This window comes from Podarcis melisellensis, assembly GCF_964234715.1.
Source record: "Podarcis melisellensis genome assembly, chromosome: 1".
NCBI lineage: Eukaryota > Metazoa > Chordata > Lepidosauria > Squamata > Lacertidae > Podarcis > Podarcis melisellensis.
In genome coordinates this window covers 21,430,827-21,448,593 of record NC_138528.1, presented here as the reverse complement: position 1 = coordinate 21,448,593, position 17,767 = coordinate 21,430,827, and the positions used below count along the sequence as shown (strand labels likewise).

At 43.3% G+C, this 17,767-nt stretch overlaps 1 protein-coding gene across 7 annotated transcripts in view; it reads left to right on the top strand.

The window, feature by feature from the left end:
• Positions 1-17,767, top strand: part of UNC79 (unc-79 homolog, NALCN channel complex subunit) — a 122,733-nt gene that overhangs the window by 44,173 nt on the left and 60,793 nt on the right. For 6 of the 7 annotated variants that reach the window (XM_081908080.1, XM_081908081.1, XM_081908079.1 and 3 more), the window contains 14 exons: positions 260-431; positions 1,271-1,501; positions 2,008-2,198; positions 3,834-3,957; positions 5,434-5,574; positions 6,789-7,052; positions 7,971-8,198; positions 9,186-9,327; positions 10,953-11,035; positions 11,608-11,756; positions 12,621-12,778; positions 13,884-14,065; positions 15,543-15,744; positions 17,377-17,556. In XM_081908080.1, coding sequence (XP_081764206.1) covers positions 260-431; positions 1,271-1,501; positions 2,008-2,198; positions 3,834-3,957; positions 5,434-5,574; positions 6,789-7,052; positions 7,971-8,198; positions 9,186-9,327; positions 10,953-11,035; positions 11,608-11,756; positions 12,621-12,778; positions 13,884-14,065; positions 15,543-15,744; positions 17,377-17,556 — 2,447 coding nt within the window. The remainder of the gene's footprint in view (positions 1-259; positions 432-1,270; positions 1,502-2,007; positions 2,199-3,833; positions 3,958-5,433; positions 5,575-6,788; positions 7,053-7,970; positions 8,199-9,185; positions 9,328-10,952; positions 11,036-11,607; positions 11,757-12,620; positions 12,779-13,883; positions 14,066-15,542; positions 15,745-17,376; positions 17,557-17,767) is intronic. The other variant, XM_081908077.1, reaches the window with a different exon arrangement.

Genomic DNA, 17,767 nt, shown 5'->3' with positions numbered 1-17,767 from the left:
TGTTTTTAGTAAATTTTTCAGTAAGGGTGTGCTGGTGGCCCATGAATTATCTTAGAGACTGCTCCTTTAAATTGCTGCTTTTCTTGAAACATGATACTGTATACACTGGAATTTTATTTTTTTATAGAAGGTGCCTTGTGAGGAGGGGTTTGCCATAAAATCAAAGGCAACAGGGAAAAAAATAAAATAATAAATGTGGGGCCTTGTGCACAGCTGTATTTTTGGCATCTGTTTAGAGACACCTGATGTTGTTGTTTAGCTTGCTGAAGGAGGCTGAACTCCATGCAGAGCAACGGGAGTATGAGCTGAATCGCAGGAGACAGCTGGGCTTATCCTCTTCACATCATTCATTGGACAACACAGACTTTGATAACAAAGATGATGACAAGAACGACCAGCGCCTTCTGAGCCAGTTTGGAATTTGGTTTTTGGTGAGTTTCTTTTGCTTTTCCCGTTCTTCTTCTTCTTTGGATTCTAAAAAGATTACTATAATATAATAATTTACTGCAGAGCTACATAGTCTAGAAAAGCAGATATGAAGCAGACTTTGTGTAATTTTCCAGAGTCACTTCTCGAACAGGTTTTGTAGGTTATGGAAATAATTTAATAATAATAATAATAATAATAATAATAATAATAATAATAATAATAATAATAATAAAAAAAAAAAACAAAAAAATTTCCTTCCAGTAGCACCTTAAAGACCAACTAAGTTAGTTCTTGGTATGAGCTTTCGTGTGCATGCACACTTCTTCAGATACCAATAATAATAATAATAATAATAATAATAATAATAATAATTATTATTATTATTTATACCCCACCCATCTGGCTGGGTTTCCTTCTAACAAAAGATTAAAATACAATATTCCGTCAAACATTATAAGCTTCCCTAAACAGGGCTGCCTTCAGATGTTTTCTAAAAGTCTGGTAGTTGTTTTTCTCTTTGACATCTGGTGGGAGGGCATTCCACAGTGTGGGTGCCATTACCGAGAAGGCTACAAAACCTGCAGAACTTACTTGATCTGAGACCATAGTAGGGCCAGGAGGGTTTAAGTGGGTCTGTTGCTTCTTTGTTTAACATTCACATACTGCTTTTCCAAGTAGTGTTGCACAAGCTTGATAGCAGCCTTGTCACTCCTCGTGGTCTTTTCCAAAGACTTTCCAGTTGCACACATCCTAACGCATCTCTTTCCTCCCACTGCAATGAGGGTGGTTGCAAGAGAGAGCTGGAACTTACTCTGACTTTTGAACAAAACATGTTTTCCAGGTAAGCCTTTGCACCCCAAGCGAGAACACCCCCACAGAGAGCTTGGCTCGGCTTGTGAGCATGGTCTTCCAGTGGTTCCATTCCACGGCCTACATGATGGATGACGAAGTTGGCAGCCTGGTGGAGAAACTCAAGCCCCAGTTTGTCACCAAATGGCTGAAGACAGTGTGCGATGTCCGGTTTGATGTCATGGTGATGTGCCTCCTTCCTAAACCGATGGAGTTTGCACGGGTGAGGAGTCTGCCTATGTTTTCTTCTGTCAGTAGCTTGTTGTGAACTGTGTTCTGAGTGGAGGTTGACCCACTGGGGAGAATGGAGCGTTGCCTTGTCAACCTCGCTCTGCTCCCAGCCAATCTCCTGCCCTACCTCCTTTTTTTCCTGGAGGGTGGCACTATGAGCTGTCATTCAGCACCTCCTTAATCTCGGTGTTGCCTTTCTGGAACTCAACAGGGAGGGGGAGAGGGCAAATCAAGAATGAGCTCCACCTACTCATGGCCTCTCTACCTTCCGTCCTCCAAGTCCCAGTGGGCACAAGCCATCACTAGCTCTTTGGGCCACCTCAAATTGCAGAGTTTAGCTTCACTTTCACTGTTCTTGCTATAGGAGAGAAGAAAATGTACTGTTGTTGATTATTCAGTAGTGTTTCATGACTGCGTGGTGCCATGTATGTGTTGGGCTGTTTTGAAGGGGAGGAAAGAGTCCTTAATGAAGTCTTTCCCCCCTATAAATTCCCTTAGGTGGGTGGATACTGGGACAAGTCCTGCAGCACGGTGACGCAGTTGAAGGAAGGTCTGAACCGGATCCTGTGCTTAATTCCATACAATGTAATCAACCAACCTGTGTGGGATTGCATTATGCCAGAATGGCTGGAAGCCATCAGGACTGAGGTGCCAGACAATCAGCTGAAGGAGTTCAGGGAAGTATTAAGGTAAGTAGGAGGATGTAAGTAGGAAGTTTTCCAACTCTCGGTGGAGGCTTCTGTGCATGTGTCAATCAAATTGCAGAGGGGGAAAAATGGCACCTGGGCTTTCAAAAATAGAACGCCAAAGTTAGTTACTCTTTAAAGGTAAAGATACCCTTGACCGTTAGGTCCAGTTGCGGACGACTCTGGGGTTGCGGCGCTCATCCCACTCTATAGGCCAAGGGAGCAAGTGTTTGTCCACAGATAGCTTCTGGGTCATGTGGCCAGCATGACTAAGCCTCTTCTGACTAAGCCTCTTCTGGCGAACCAGAGCAGCTCACGGAAACGCCGTTTACCTTCCCGCCGGAAGGTAAGCACTTGACGTGCTTTTGAACTGCTAGGTGGGCAGGAGCTGGGACCAAACAATGGGAGCTCACCCCATTGCGGAGATTCGAATCGCCAACCTTCTGATCAGCCAGCCCTAGGCTCTGTGGTTTATCCCACAGCACCATCCGCGTCCCATAGTTACTCTTTAGTCCATTGTATTTATATACGTTGCTTCACATCTGGAGGCACCCTGAAGCAGCTTGTAATGTGGAAGATGGAATACTTTAACCTTCCAATCCATCAGTTGTGAAATTTGGGGTGCTCATTACCTCTCAACCATTGAGTGAAGCACCAGTGGTTTCTTTTCAATAAGTGGGAGATTTGATTTGGGGCTAGTGCTCAAATTATAAGGGAATCAGAGGGTCCTTGGTCCTGTTCACTACTTTTGATGGTTTTTCTGTAGTCATAAAGGTCTACAGATGGGCCATGGTTTTAAAATTGAAGGGAGACAGGGTTGGCAGTTCATGATTAACCTGATTAATCTGATGATTGTTGTATATGGATGAGTATATGGTTTTCAAATTGCATTATGCTATTTTTGCAATCTGCCCTGGATTTTACTGTGGAGGGCAGGCAAGAAATATTATATTTAATGCTAGTTTTTACTATTGTTTGAAGGGAACATTAGACACACAGGTCCCACTTTATGAAAATTCGCTCTGCGAAAATTCACTTATCTGAACATAAGGTATTAGTACCCAAACCTCACTGTGAGCACCACAGATTCAGATACCTGGACAAAAAGCACGCTTTCTCTTCTTGTTTGCCTTTTGCTGGTAGGCTGAGGGAGAGGGGAGAGACTGGACAAATCAGAGATCATTTTTTTCTGGGTTTCCCCTGCTTTGGCAGGGCAGGTGTGTGTGTCAAAATTCTGTGGTTGGGAATGTATTAGAAATGTCCCCATAGGAATCAGTGGAAATTGTTGACTCGTTATGCAAACACGTACCTAAGGAACAAATTCCACAGAATGCATTGTGTTTGTAAAGCAGAACCTGCAGGTATTTTATTTCATATAACAGTAAACTATATTGAGAGGCACCTTTGGCTGAAGGCCATTTATAGGTTTGACAAACAAACAAATACATATCAGAAGAAGTGTGCATGCACACGAAAGCTCATACCAATAAAAAACTTAGTTGGTCTCTGACGTGCTCCTGGAAGGAATTTTTTTATTTTGTTTAAACCTACAAAGTTATGTACAACTTTTGGTCTTTTGTGAAAAGAGATTGCGAGAAGAACTTACTGATAAGCCTTTTTGTCTTTTGTGCTTTGTAGCAAAATGTTTGATATTGAGCTGTGCCCGCTCCCTTTTTCCATGGAGGAGATGTTTGGCTTCATAAGCTGTCGGTTTACGGGATACCCTTCTTCTGTACAAGAGCAGGCTTTACTCTGGCTTCATGTAAGTGCTCCCCCTTCATTCCTATGATCAGGTCAACATTGTCTCTGTACCAAGAGGATTATAATAATCCACTAACCCTCATAGTTAAACATAGTTACCATAGTTAGTGGCGCTCTCCCTGTGGAACGCCCTCCCATCAAATCTCAAGGAGATAAAGAACTATAGAAGGCATCTGAAGGCAACCCTGTATTGGGAGGTTTTTAAAGTTTGATGTTTTATTATGTTTTTATTGTTTTGCTGGAAGCCGCCCAGAGTGGCTGGCGAAACCCAGCCAGATGGGTGGGGTATAAATAATAAAATAATTATCATTATTATTTTATTAACACTCTGTTAGCAGCAGCATGGCTTTTACATACCAGTATTTCTTGGATTTTTGGGCTGCCTTCCCAAGCAGAGATTTGGTCTGCTTTGTAAACCCATTGCTGTTTTTTTGGGGGGGGGGTAGCAGGGCCTGCCTGCTCACAAGGCATGCTGAGGCAGCTTCCTCAGGTGGCAGAACCCCCAGAGACAGTGCCCCCCCTGCAGCCTTGCTGCTGGCAGAGAAGTGGTTATATCTTGCAGGTGCCACCATGTGGCCTGAGTAAGCGAGGCTTCGACAGGGGTGAGCCAGTGGGGCGGCACATCCCGCTTCTCCCCTGGCAGTGAAACAGTGTTAGAATTCCTGCTCCATGATTGCAGTCATGGGATTGTTGTCTTTCATCTGATGGTGTTTGTTTTGACTCCACAGAATGGGAAGTGGTGGAGACAGGATGTTTGTGTTACTCTGTTCCGTGAAGTGGGACTATTGTCCTTTGTTCTTTTACTCTTTGCTGTCTGATGCTAGAGAGAGAGAGAGACATGTTGCAGTGCTCCGTGTTTGTTTATATGTAAATAAAGTAGATCAGCCAAAATTCTGAGTTGCTGAGGTCTGTTACGCTTGATGCGCAAACTCTGCAGATCCCTAAGTGTGCCGGTGTCTGTTGGCATCGGTCGCTGTGAGGTTCAGGCGGAAGAAAGCTTTTGAAGCTCCCGAACGATCGGCCAAGAGGGAGAGAACATGCCAATCGGACATGTGTCTCTGCCAGGGTCCTACTCGAGTGTAGGCTGAGCTCCTGACAAACAGGACATGCCGCTTCTGGGTGGTAAGAGCTTGCTGTAAGCGAAGCATGTGCCTGTGAGCCAGGAAGAAAAGTCGACTTCAGATCTCAAGAGCTATAAGCAGCATTGTCAGGGTCAAAACTTACAGAGGTCCCTAACCAGGGATTTTTTTCCACTGTTACTCAGTTCTGGCCCTTCTCAGGTGGGCACCAATGCCATTGTAAGAGAACAAGGGAGGCATTCATGGTGAGTTCTGGCACCTCTTTTTGGGAAAATGGCACTCCCCTACGTTAAATGCCTGCTTAAGTTCACTGTTCATTTTGGCCTAGTGCTAATATTAGCATTCACTGCATTTTGGGTCTGATCTGAGAACTCTCTCTCTCTCTCTTTCTCTTTTAGGTATTGTCTGAATTAGACATTGTGGTCCCTCTTCAGCTACTGATCAGTATGTTTTCTGATGGGGTTAATTCTGTAAAAGAGCTGGCAAATCAGAGGAAATCAAGAGTAACGGAACTAACTGGGAACCTTGCAGCTCGAAGGGTAATTCATTATCAGTTTACCTTTATGATAAGAGGGAAAAGCATGTCTCACCTCTTTTGGCAAAGGCAGCTGGTGAAATCCAGCGAAAACTTAGCGTGTTGTTTTCTAAACTCCACTGAATTCAGTGACACAAGAGTATGTAGCATTTGAAACTGAACACACTTACTGAGAAGTAAACCACGGTGAACCTGGTGAGGCTTAAGTGCATGTAGATGTGTTTATGATCAGTGCCAAAGTTGGATGTGATTTCATCCTTGCAATTTTATGTTGTAAACCACCTTGTGATCTTCAGACGAAGGGCAGTACATAAATGTAATAAGTTTTTTAAGATTTTCGTGCGAATTTTTTTAAATTAAAAAAAGAATTTTTTTAAATTAAAACAAGAATTTTTTTAAATTAAAAAAAGAATTTTTTTAAATTAAAAAAATAAATGTAAATGGTAGGTGCATTGAGTGGGTTCAACCTTTTGCCACTTGCTGGGTTCCATTCTGGAGTGCCCTATTCCCCAATCCCTGCTATTTGCATAGGGAAGGAAATCTGTTTGTGTGAATGGGAGCTTTCTTCCCAATACAAAAAGCATGTGCCTAGGGCCCAATCCATTGGGATCACAGTGGGTAGTAAAGGGTTAAATTTTCCTTCTACCAGGTTCCCCATTGGGACCAGGTTCTTTGAGCTTGCTGTTTACTTAAAAACATTCATGCAGTTTCTAATTGTGTGAATGGTGTCCCACATCTAACTTGACCCTCGGTCACATCATTCTAACATGATTTAAGTCAGACCACCTATATTTCTCTGTATTACGCCTGTGAACAGTTTCGTTTTAAGAAATACTTCATCAATCCCAGTAAGACATTTTTAAACCACTTTATAGATGTGCTTAGGTGTGATTTCTGAGAAGTTACCTTTGAGATATTGTTGTCACCTTTTTCTTTCTTTATTTTAAAGTGGTGCTTAACTCATGTGCAGCTTGATCAATAGCAGGTAATAATGATGATCTCCATGCTGTTTTTAAAAAGGTTTTGCTCCACAGAAGCCTGCTGTTAAATGCACAGAAGCAAGGCAGGGCATTTCTCCCAAATCATTTGACGACCCTACTTTAAATGAACTGCCTCCTTGTTTCTATGGCAAAATGTTGATGTGTTTGCTTCATGCTAGTCAGTCAGAAAGAGCTTAGCACTGATTTTGTGCATGTTGGGTTCTTCATACTTCTCTAGGTGAGCATTGCCTCTGATCCGGGGCACAGAGTTCAGCATAATACACTGAGCCCGTACCCAAGCCCATTTCAGAGTCCTTTTCGCAGCCCCATGCGAAGCCCCTTCCGTAGTCCTTTCAAGAACTTCGGGCACCCAGGAGGAGGAGGAGGAGGAGGAGGAGGAGGAGGAGGAGGAGGAGGAGGGAGGGCTATTGACTTTGACTGCGACGATGAAGAAATGAATCTGAATTGTTTCATCCTGATGTTCGACCTCATCTTAAAGCAGGTGACAATGCAAAAGAGAATTCTGGCATTTTAAATGAGGACGGAAAGAAAGCTTCAGAGTGATGCATGAGTTTCTGGAGGGTTATCTTATAACGCTGTTGTTGTTTATAAATGTTGTACATGGGAACCATGCAATATCCAAGAGTGCGAGTCACTTGTGATGCTTGGTTCTGCATTTGCACAATGAGATTTTGGATGCATAGAGTAGTCTCAGCTTGTTTTCCGAGATCCAGTTTGCAAAGAGAGGAACACATAATGGGTGGCCCAGGAAGTTGCAGCATTCCTTGTTACCTAATCCATGTTTATGTTAGTAGCAAACAATATAGCCCAAAGAAAGTGAGAACCTGGTAAAATTGGACTTCCCAAGGTTGTGGATGCATTTCTTCCCACTTGAAGTTGGTGCGGCTTTGGGACAAAGCAAATCAGATCACATGCTACTAACCCCAGGACCTAAGCTTCCTTTTCTCTACTCATATTATTTGCCGTTATTTGGGTGATCTCTTCCAGCCTCACATTTTGTAGACTGGTTAGAGAACCTGCGGCACACCAGCCACCTCTGAACTCAAACTCCCCTTAGCCCCTGCCAGTATGGCCAACAGTTAGGGATGTTGGGGCAACATCTGGAGGCCCCAGATACCCACATCTGCTTTATTCCCCTGATATAGATTGTTTACTTTCAACAGCAGCTTGGCAAGAAGAATTTCAACAGTTGCAGTTTTTCCTGGCATGGAGGAGTAGTGATTTTCACCTGTTGACTTCTGCTTCTTATGCAGCTGTTTTGAACGCATGGAACATCTGTCTTTCTTTTTTTAAAGAAAATAAGTAGCCTAGGAGGTGCTTGCTTATAGATTTTGTCTTATGTCAATAGCGTGTGTTTCAGTTGCTTCCTTAATTATGCTCCTTAAAACTTGCTTTTCAGATGGAATTGCAAGATGACGGCATTACCCTGGGTTTAGAGAACAGCATATCCAAAGACATAATTTCTATCATCAACAATGTGTTCCAAGCCCCCTGGGGTGGCTCTCATACCTGTCAAAAAGACGAGAAGGCCATTGAATGCAACCTGTGTCAGTCCAGTATCTTGTGCTATCAGCTGGCTTGTGAGTTGCTGGAGAGACTAGCCCCCAAAGAAGAAATCCGGCTAGTGGTAAGCGATAAACAAATGTGTAACACTCAGTGCACACTGCCCTTGATGTAGTGTTCGAGCAACACCTCTTGCTTGTATCTGTTGTAGACTCAGGGATGATTTGCATATTGTCTGGAAGGAAAGATGCATGTGTTTCAGTGTGTAGAAACCACTTACTTTTGCCTGGCTAGAACGGAGCCTATTGTACAAAGTTAAGAGTTGCAGCCATTGCTCTCCTTGCTATTGCCTCTGCCCTGTCCACCCCGGAACGTGGCTCCTGGAAGGTTGCCAACCAGCAAATGTGGCCCTTGGGCTATAAAAGGTTCCCCGCATAACCACCCTGCTCTGGCTGGCTAAGGAGCCATGCGCACAATTATGAGTGTGGGGTTCTTCCCTTGATGCAGACACCAGGACTGCCTATTCATAGCGCCATCAGAAATTAGCATTTGCACCAGTCAGGCTCTGGGAAAGGACAGCATGGCAGGGAATCAGTTCAATTTCTCCCACTTCCTGCTCCCCCCTGCAACGATTGCTGCTTTTTTGATAGGGCAGCACACATGGATAGACCTTAACCCTGATACTGAATCATGGCTTGCTTGCCTGGTTTAGTACAGTTGCCGAATGCCTTGGAACTGGTACGTTTCGGCTCCCGAACGGTTGGAAAGTGGAAGTGAGTATTCCGGTTTTCGAACGATTTTCGGAAGCCGAACATCCGGTGCTGCTTCCACGGCTTCTGATTGGCTAAAGGACGTTCCTGCAGCCAATCGGAAGCTGTGTCTTGGTTTTCGAACAGTTCCAGGAGTTGAACGGACTCCAGGAACACGTTCTGTTCGAGAACCAAGGTACACCCGTATTTAGTAAATACAACACAAAAGTAAAATTAAACCAAGTCTGTTGTCTGTTGATCCATCTTAAGATGTCTTAAGATGTCCTAAGGAATGCTTGATCTAAGAACATGTAAATGTAGGCATCTGAAAATCAACATCACTCCATATTTGGTTTTTGAAGGAACCTACAGATAATCTGGAGGACAGTCTTCTAGATTCTAGACCTGAGTTCATTATAGGAATTGAAGGGGAAGCAGAGAACAAATCAGCATCGAAGCATGGAGAAAACCCAGGAAATCACACAGAGACAACAGAAAACACAGGTAAACGATGAGCAACTGTGTTTCAAAACTTTACAATCACCTGGATTTTACGATGGCCACCAAATCTAGTGCTTGTTTGATGGCATGAATTCAAACTCTTTCATTACACCCATTTAAAGCACTCTTATACCACTTCAACAGGCATGGCTCCCCCACCACCCGCACAAGAATCCTGGGAATTTTGGTTGATCATGGGTGCCGGGTATCATAACTGTGTGAGGGGTCTGCATCACAAGTTGCCCCTCACTCCTGTGTCAAAGAAAAAACATTTGGCCTCCACAAATACAAATAGCACAGTTGCTTGTGGGGCCTAGGCAATCTGAACATATAACACCAATTTTATATCTGCTACACTGGTTGCCAGTGTGTTTCTGGGTTCAGTTTAATGTGCCGGTGATTACCTTTAGAGCCCTAAATGGCTTTGCACCAGGTTATTTGAAAGACCCCCTGTACGAACCTGCCTAGACCTAAGATCACAACAACAGCAAACAAACCTTTGGTCACGTAAAGCATCCTCAATAAACACACGAGACATAACCAGCTGTGTTCTTAGATAAATAAGGTATACTATTCATTGTAGGGACGCGGGTGGCGCTGTGGGTAAAACTTCAGCGCCTAGGACTTGCCGATCGCATGGTTGGCGGTTCGAATCCCCGCGGCGGGGTGAGCTCCCATCGTTCGGTCCCAGCTCCTGCCTACCTAGCAGTTTGAAAGCACCCTTAAGTGCAAGTAGATAAATAGGTACCGCTTTACAGCGGGAAGGTAAACGGCGTTTCCGTGTGCTGCTCTGGTGCCGGTTTGCCGGAGCAGCGTCGTCACGCTGGCCACGAGACCCGGAAGTGTCCCGGCCTCTAGAGTGAGATGAGCGCACAACCCTAGAGTCTGTCAAGACTGGCCCGTACGGGCAGGGGTACCTTTACCTTTACCTTTACCTATTCATTGTATCAAATTTCAACAGAAGTAACACATAAAGTTCAACAAACGAACAAAGCAGAAGACCCAGTGGATCAGATCATTCTCTAGTCAGTTCATGCATAAGGTCCATCTGTGTAATGGTGTCTATTCCACCTGTCTGTTCATAAAGTCCAAACAAGCCATATGAAAGGTTGTTACAGTTCCACAAAATCCTTTCACAGAGTCTAGACAAGGATTTCCGGAATACTGGCCTTGTTTAGCCATCCTGGGCTTCATCAGTAGTTAAAGCACTTTGAATAGTATACCTTATTTATCTAAGAACACAGCCGGTTACATCTCGTGTGTTTATTATAGACCCTAAGATCAGGCATAAAAGTCTTGACAGATGGATTTGATCTGTCAGGTTGGTGTACATGAGTGACAGGGCCTATTTTGTGCTGATTCTAGCCTTACAAAATGCTTTCCTGCTGGAACAATGCCTGTCCCCCTCGCTGACTGTTTTCTAAACAGGACTTAGAAATTTGGATGTTTCACCTTGCTTTTAATTTTTGCTAGTTTATTTTACAGGGGATCATAACTGCTGCTGATATATGGTAGCTGTGGGTTTCTTTCTTTCTTTCTTTCTTTCTTTCTTTCTTTCTTTCTTTCTTTCTTTCTTTCTTTCTTTCTACAAAATTGTCTGTGAACCTTTGCATATGCCTTTTTTATAGCAGCCATCAAAAATGACACTGAGAGGAAATTCTGTTACCAGCAGCTTCCAGTGACACTGAAACTTATCTATACAATATTGCAGGTAAAATTGAAACTTTTTTTTTTTAAAAAGTATTTGTGGATTTGATTATGTCATAAAGTGGTCTCTTGATAAGACACTCCCATTGAATAATGATTTTGCGACTGGTAAACTGTGGGGCACCATTTGTTTGATCATTTTGATAAACTCTTTAAGTGGAGGGGGGAAGTAAGATAAAGAGGTCCCCCAACCCACTGGAGAAGATTTTGGGTGCAGGAGGAGGGGCGGGAATGACAAAAATGAAACCTCATTATGTAAGTAGAAGTTTGTTCCACCTGTATGCTGATATCATTGTATTTCTCCCTGAAAGTGTGTGCGCTTTTCTTTTAATAATGTTTACTGGTTTTCAGTAGTCACAAGCACAGACAATCTCCCAGAAAGTATTAACATACATGCAGCTTAAATTGCCCTGAGTCTCTATTGCTATTTATGTTAATATTAGTTCATGGTTCAATTGATGCAGTTCTGCTTTAGCTCAGAATTATAGTACCAAGTGCTCTGGTCTCATTACTTCTGCTTGGCGTTTCTGATTAATTGCATGGTATTTTGTCTGCTTGTTTCTAAATTTGGCAAAGGAAATGGCACGGTTTGAAGAGCCAGATATTCTGTTTAACATGCTCAACTGCTTGAAGATTCTCTGCCTTCACGGAGAGTGTTTATACATTGCAAGGAAGGACTACCCACAGTTCCTAGCCTACATTCAGGATCATATGCTGATTGCCAGGTATACTATTTTCGCCCAAGAGAAGAGTTGATATTTTATATGAAGCTAGTGCAAGCTTGTAGGCTAAAGCAGCAACCAGGTGTTTTGGACTGCAACTCCCATCAGCCCCAGCCAACATGGCCAGTGGTCAGGCATGATGGGTGCTGTAGTTTAAAACATATGGAGGTCCCAATGTCAGGGAAGACTGGGCTAAAGCCAATCAGTTATGGGTGACAGCTAATGAACTACTAAATGTTCTACTACTAAGGAAGGAGAGCCCACAAGCTCCTGAGGTTCTGCTGTTGGTGGACTCCAACTCCCATCATCCCCTGCCAGAATGGCTAATGCTCAGGGGTGGAAGGAGTTGTAATCCTAGAACATCAGGAAGGCCTTCACCCCATCCCTGTTTCAAGTCCATTGTTAGATTCAAACTAGTGGTTTGTGGAGGGAAACCACTGAATTCATTAAATTCACAAGCAGGTGATCAGAGGTAGAAATTGTGGCCTTGTAGACGGTCCTGGCCATATAATTCTGAATACCAGTTGAGTTGTTGAAGACCATAGGAGGTCCGACTGAGGTACCCTGTATATAGGAGACTGTGTCAGCACACATCATTTGCTTATTACTCCTATTTTAAACCTGCCATTTGAGTGGCAGGATCATGGTACATCTGGGTGTGGTGGGAAGATAATTTCTCCCTGCATCTCCTTGAGGGAAAACAGTGCTGGAACTGGGTTCTCTGGCTCTCCAGGGAGGCGTAAGAAGTTCCTGGAGCAGCAGCTTCCATTATGCTCTCAGCAAAGTAATGCAACCATTTTGTGAAGTTGGGAAGATAAACAGATTGCAAGCTGATTTGCTTGTGTCACCTCTTTCTCTCTCTCCCAGCTTATGGAGAGTTGTCAAATCGGAATTCTCCCAGCTTTCTTCGCTGGCGGTGCCCCTCCTTCTTCATGCTCTGTCTCTCCCACATGGAGCTGATATTTTCTGGACCATCATCAATAGCAACTTCAACAGCAAAGACTGGAAGATAAGGTTTGAAGCAGGTAAGCTTTTAACATTAAAAAAAAGATGTAAGTGTGGAATCTGTGGCCCTCCAGAACCTTTGGACTACAACTTCCATAAGCCCCGGTTAGCATGGCCAATGGCCAGGGATGATGGGAGCTGTTGTTGTTTCTGTTTATACCATTTCTGTTTTTGCGCTTCCTTGGAGAGGAGCCCTGGCCAGCAAACAACAAAGCAATACAACTAAAAATAATTGGGTTGTGCAGTGGTCAATGTGGCACCTGGGCCAAAAATGGTTAATCCCCAACCCCCCAATGTGAATAACAAATGCCAGCCATTTACAGTGGTACCTTGGGTTAAGTACTTAATTTGTTCCGGAGGTCCGTTCTTAACCTGAAACTGTTCTTAATCTGAAGCACCACTTTAGCTAATGGGGCCTCCTGCTGCTGCCGCGCCGCCGGAACACAATTTCTGTTCTCATCCTGAAGCAAAGTTCTTAACCCGAGGTACTATTTTTGGGTTAGCAGAGTCTGTAACCTGAAGTGTATGTAACCCGAGGTACCACTGTACCGCCAAGTCTTTTGTCATGAACCAAATTGGGGGGGGGGGGAATTGAGTTTTAAGCAAAGGAAATGAAACAAACCTACATATTTCCAGATATTTATTGTATTAGAAAATACAAAAAGCAGCTGGCTATGGTGTCTCTCCTTACTCTACAACCCACCTATTTTTCTGGTTGTAAATTGGTGCCAGAAACCCAGGACTACACCTTTCCATTGCCCTATTGCTTGCTGAACCTCTCACACTTTCTGCTATGATGAAACAATGGAACATTTAGCTAGCCAAAGACCCACTTTGACCCGGAACTGACTGGCACAATGACTATAAGTTGGTTACAACATCCAAAATGTTTCTGTCGAACCTTTCTACCCAAAGCTGAAAAGGGACCTGGAAGTGAACGGAAAATGTGGGTCTTCTTTCATGGGTGTTCTCTCACAAAACTTCCCACGGGCATCTGGTTGGCCACTGTGAGAACAGGATAGTGGACTAGATGGGCCGCTGACCTGAGCCAGCAAGATATTTATGTTCTTAATGTCTGATTAATGTGTTCTTTTCTTTATCTTGGGACTTTGCTGTCTGCTGCAGTGGAGAAAGTAGCTGTGATGTGTCGGTTCCTGGATATTCACTCCGTGACCAAAAACCACTTGCTGAAGTATTCCTTAGCACATGCCTTTTGCTGCTTCCTGACAGCTGTTGAGGATGTCAACCCAGCTGTGGCTACCAGAGCAGGCCTGTTGCTAGATACCATCAAGAGGCCAGCTCTGCAGGTAGGTTAACAGTGGCAAAGGAAACATGGTCAAACCCAGCAATATACCAAACGGAAGAGTCCATGTTTTCTGAGCACAGTTCAAAGTGTTGGTGCTGACCTTTAAAGCCCTAAACGGCCTCGGTCCAGTATATCTGAAGGAGTGTCTCCACCCCCATCGTTCTACCTGGACACTGAAGTCCAGCGCCTTCTGGTGGTTCCCTCACTGCAAGAAGCTAAGTTACAGGGAACCAGGCAGAGTGCCTTCTCGGTAGTGGCGCCCATCCTGAGGAACACCCTCCCACCAGATGTCAAAGAGAACAACAACTACCAGACTTTTAGAAGACATCTGAAGGCAGCCCTGTTTAGGGAAGCTTTTAATGTTTGATGCTTTACTGTATTTTAATATTTTGTTGGAAGCTGCCCAGAGTGGCTGGGGAAGCCCAGCCAGATGGGTGGGGTATAAAATTATTATTATTATTATTATTATTATTATTATTATTATTATTATTATTATTACTACTACTACTCTATTTTCTGAGTTTGCTTTCTTGCTAGGGGCAAACATGTCAAAGATGCAGTTCAACCCATTTTCACAATCTTTCAACGTTCTTGATGAAATTGCGATATATTATTCCGTCCTATGGGGAGGAATAACGTTTTTGTCACCTGCGATGAACTGTGTCAAAGCAGCTTGGCTCCCTGCCCATGCCACCTGCCTGGAATTAAGCCCCCATATACCAAAAGGGTGTGTGGAAGCATTATAAGCAGCAGAGAAAGTTAAGGAAAGGGAGGCAGGAGGGGGAGGAAGGGCCAGTAAGAGGACAATTGTATGGGAGTAAAAGGGGTGGCTAGAAATGATGCAGAAAGATTGTAAGGTTGGAGAAATGGTTTGTAGGAAGTGGTGGGGGAGAAGCTGCCCCAGCTGACTTCCTATGATGAGTTGGGGCTGTTAGGTCCCACGGCAGAGACCAGGAGTAGGTCTAGGCCACGGGTTGCCCACACAATGCCTGCACCTCCACGTGCAGAGGTCCACAAGGTTGTGTGCCTTTGCCTGCCCCCCCCGAAATTAGGTTCAAAAGTAACCTTCAATTTAGGAGGAGCTGGGATAGCTCAGTTGGTAGAGCAGGAGACTCTTAATCTCAGGGTTGTGAGTTTGAACCCCATGTTGGGCAAAATATTTCTGCACCACAGTGGGTTGGCGGTTCTCAACCTGTGGGTCCCCAGATGTTGTCGGACTACAACTCCCATCATCCCCAAGCCTGGCCTTGCTAGCAAAGGGTGATGGGAGTTGTAGTTCAACAACATCTGGGGAACCACAGGTTGAGAAAGGCTGGATTAGATGATCCTCATGGTCCCTTCCAACTCTACAATGCTATGATCTAAGGGTTTTTCGAAGCCTAATTGTAGTGGCTGTGGAAGGTGTGTGTGTAAGCCCTAGTGACACCACAATTAATGTGTTTGTGTTTTACCTTTGCCTGTTCATTTCTCCTCTCTAGGGCCTTTGCCTTTGCCTTGATTTCCAGTTTGATACTGTCGTCAAGGACAGGCCCACCATCCTCAGCAAGCTTTTGCTTCTTCATTTCCTCAAGCAAGACATTCCGGCGTTGAGCTGGGAATTCTTTGTGAATAGGTTTGAAACCCTCTCTCTCGAGGCACAGCTTCACCTGGATTGCAACAAGGAATTCCCATTCCCAACGAGTAAGTGTCACTCCCCGACGTGACTTTTTGGTGTGGGCGGGTGTTTATGTGGAGGGGATAATATATTGTCACAGTTAAATGTTCCTCACCTTTATATATATATATTTATAAGATATTTATTAAAGTTTTCAATATTAATACAATAAAAAGAAAATCAAAAAGAAAACAGAAAAATATAACAACAATACAAAAACAGAAAATACTTAAAAACACACAAAGTTTCAAAAACTTATTTTTCATTAACTTATTTCCCAGACCTCCTCGTACCTCCCTTTTTTGTATTCCAATTCAATTGTTAGTTCAGCAAATCCTTATCAATAAGTTTTAACCTGCTTCTAGACCTTTTTTTTCCATATTCTAAAACATTACAGCTGGAAACCGCTTAATTTCTATCCGACATCATTCTAACATTCATTAATTTTGTAATATTTCTGTAGATAGTCTTTGAATTTCTTCCAATCTTCTTCTGCTGTCTCTTCTCCCTGGTCTCGGATTCTGCCGGTCATTTCTGCCAGTCCCATATAATCTATCACCTTCATCTGCCATTCTTCCAGAGTGGGTAGATCCTGTGTCTTCCATGTTCCTCACCTTTATAAGGCCTTCTTGTTACAAACATGGGGTAGAAGGCCCCATGTTTGCAACAAGAAGGCCTTCTATATGTTCTGCTTCATTGGTGAGGGAACAGCTCCCAAGAACACCTGTTAAATTTGTTGATGACTCTAGAAGTACAGCTCTGCCTTTATGGGAGCTACCTTATGGGAATGAAATTCCCTGCCCCAAAAGTTCTTAAAAACCAGACAAGCAGAGGGAGTGGCCTGGTTCATAAACCATGGTTTATCAGTCATGAAATCAGGACTAGCAAACTCTGGTTTAAGAACTCCCTCTAAATTAATGTATGAAACCAGGATCTTGCACATATAACCCTTTTATATATTTATAAAGTTAGTTATAAAAGTATTTTTATACGGCCGTATCATAAAAGATTGAGGTGGAGTACAACATTGAAACATAAAACTCCACTTTAAAAAATAGAGAGAATCGTCAAAATGGCTGGCTAATAAAAAAATTGAAAAGCTGCATTGCCCTGTGGGCACCAAAGGGTCTTCTATGAGATACCTGAAATGGTCACTTGACTATTACATTTACATCACAACTGGAAACATAATTGTTTAGATTTTCTGCAGACTGCCTCTGGTATGATGTTTTAATGTGTGATGTTCTGTTGTGTTTTTGTATATTTTGTTGGAAGCCACTCAAGTGGTGGCTGAGGCAACCCAGTCAGATGGGTGGGGTACAAAATATTAATAGTAGTAGTAGTAGTAGTAATAGAAAATTCTGGTTAGAAACCATGATAGCTTTGCTGAAAATGACTGATTTTTTTGTGGGATGGGATAATAATATCTGAACTGGTTTCCTGTATCAGATAAAGTTGCTTGTGTAGATGTTGGGTGATGCACATTTGACCTCCACGTTTAGTATCCGTCTGTGCTCATCTGCCGAAGGAGTGGGGTTGACAATCTGAAATCCTTCTTTTGCAACAACATGCTATGAAGGTGTGGGGTTCCCTTGGAACAAATTGTTCTGGAATGTGCCAAGAAATTAAACTTGACTTGTTTCATTCTATTCAAAAAGCGATTACGGCTGTCCGGACGAATGTTGCCAACTTAAGCGATACAGCGATGTGGAAAATCAAGAGAGCTCGGTTTGCCCGGAATCGACAGAAGAGCGTGCGTTCTTTGAGAGACAGTGTGAAGGGCCCGCTGGAATCCAAGAGGGCACTTTCTCTCCCGGAAACTCTCACAAGCAAAATCCGTTGAGTATTGTCTCTTCTTCATTCTCCTTTCTTAATTCAACTCTGTTACCAAATTGTTTCTAGGTGGAGACTGGTTTTCAAGCATGACTGAATAGGTTTCTCTTTCAGATGGATGTAAACATTACTCCAATAGGTATAAGACAGTAGTTTTGACAAAAAGGAATACCGACTAATTAATTCTTTTAACTCTTGTTATTAGAACACTCCACA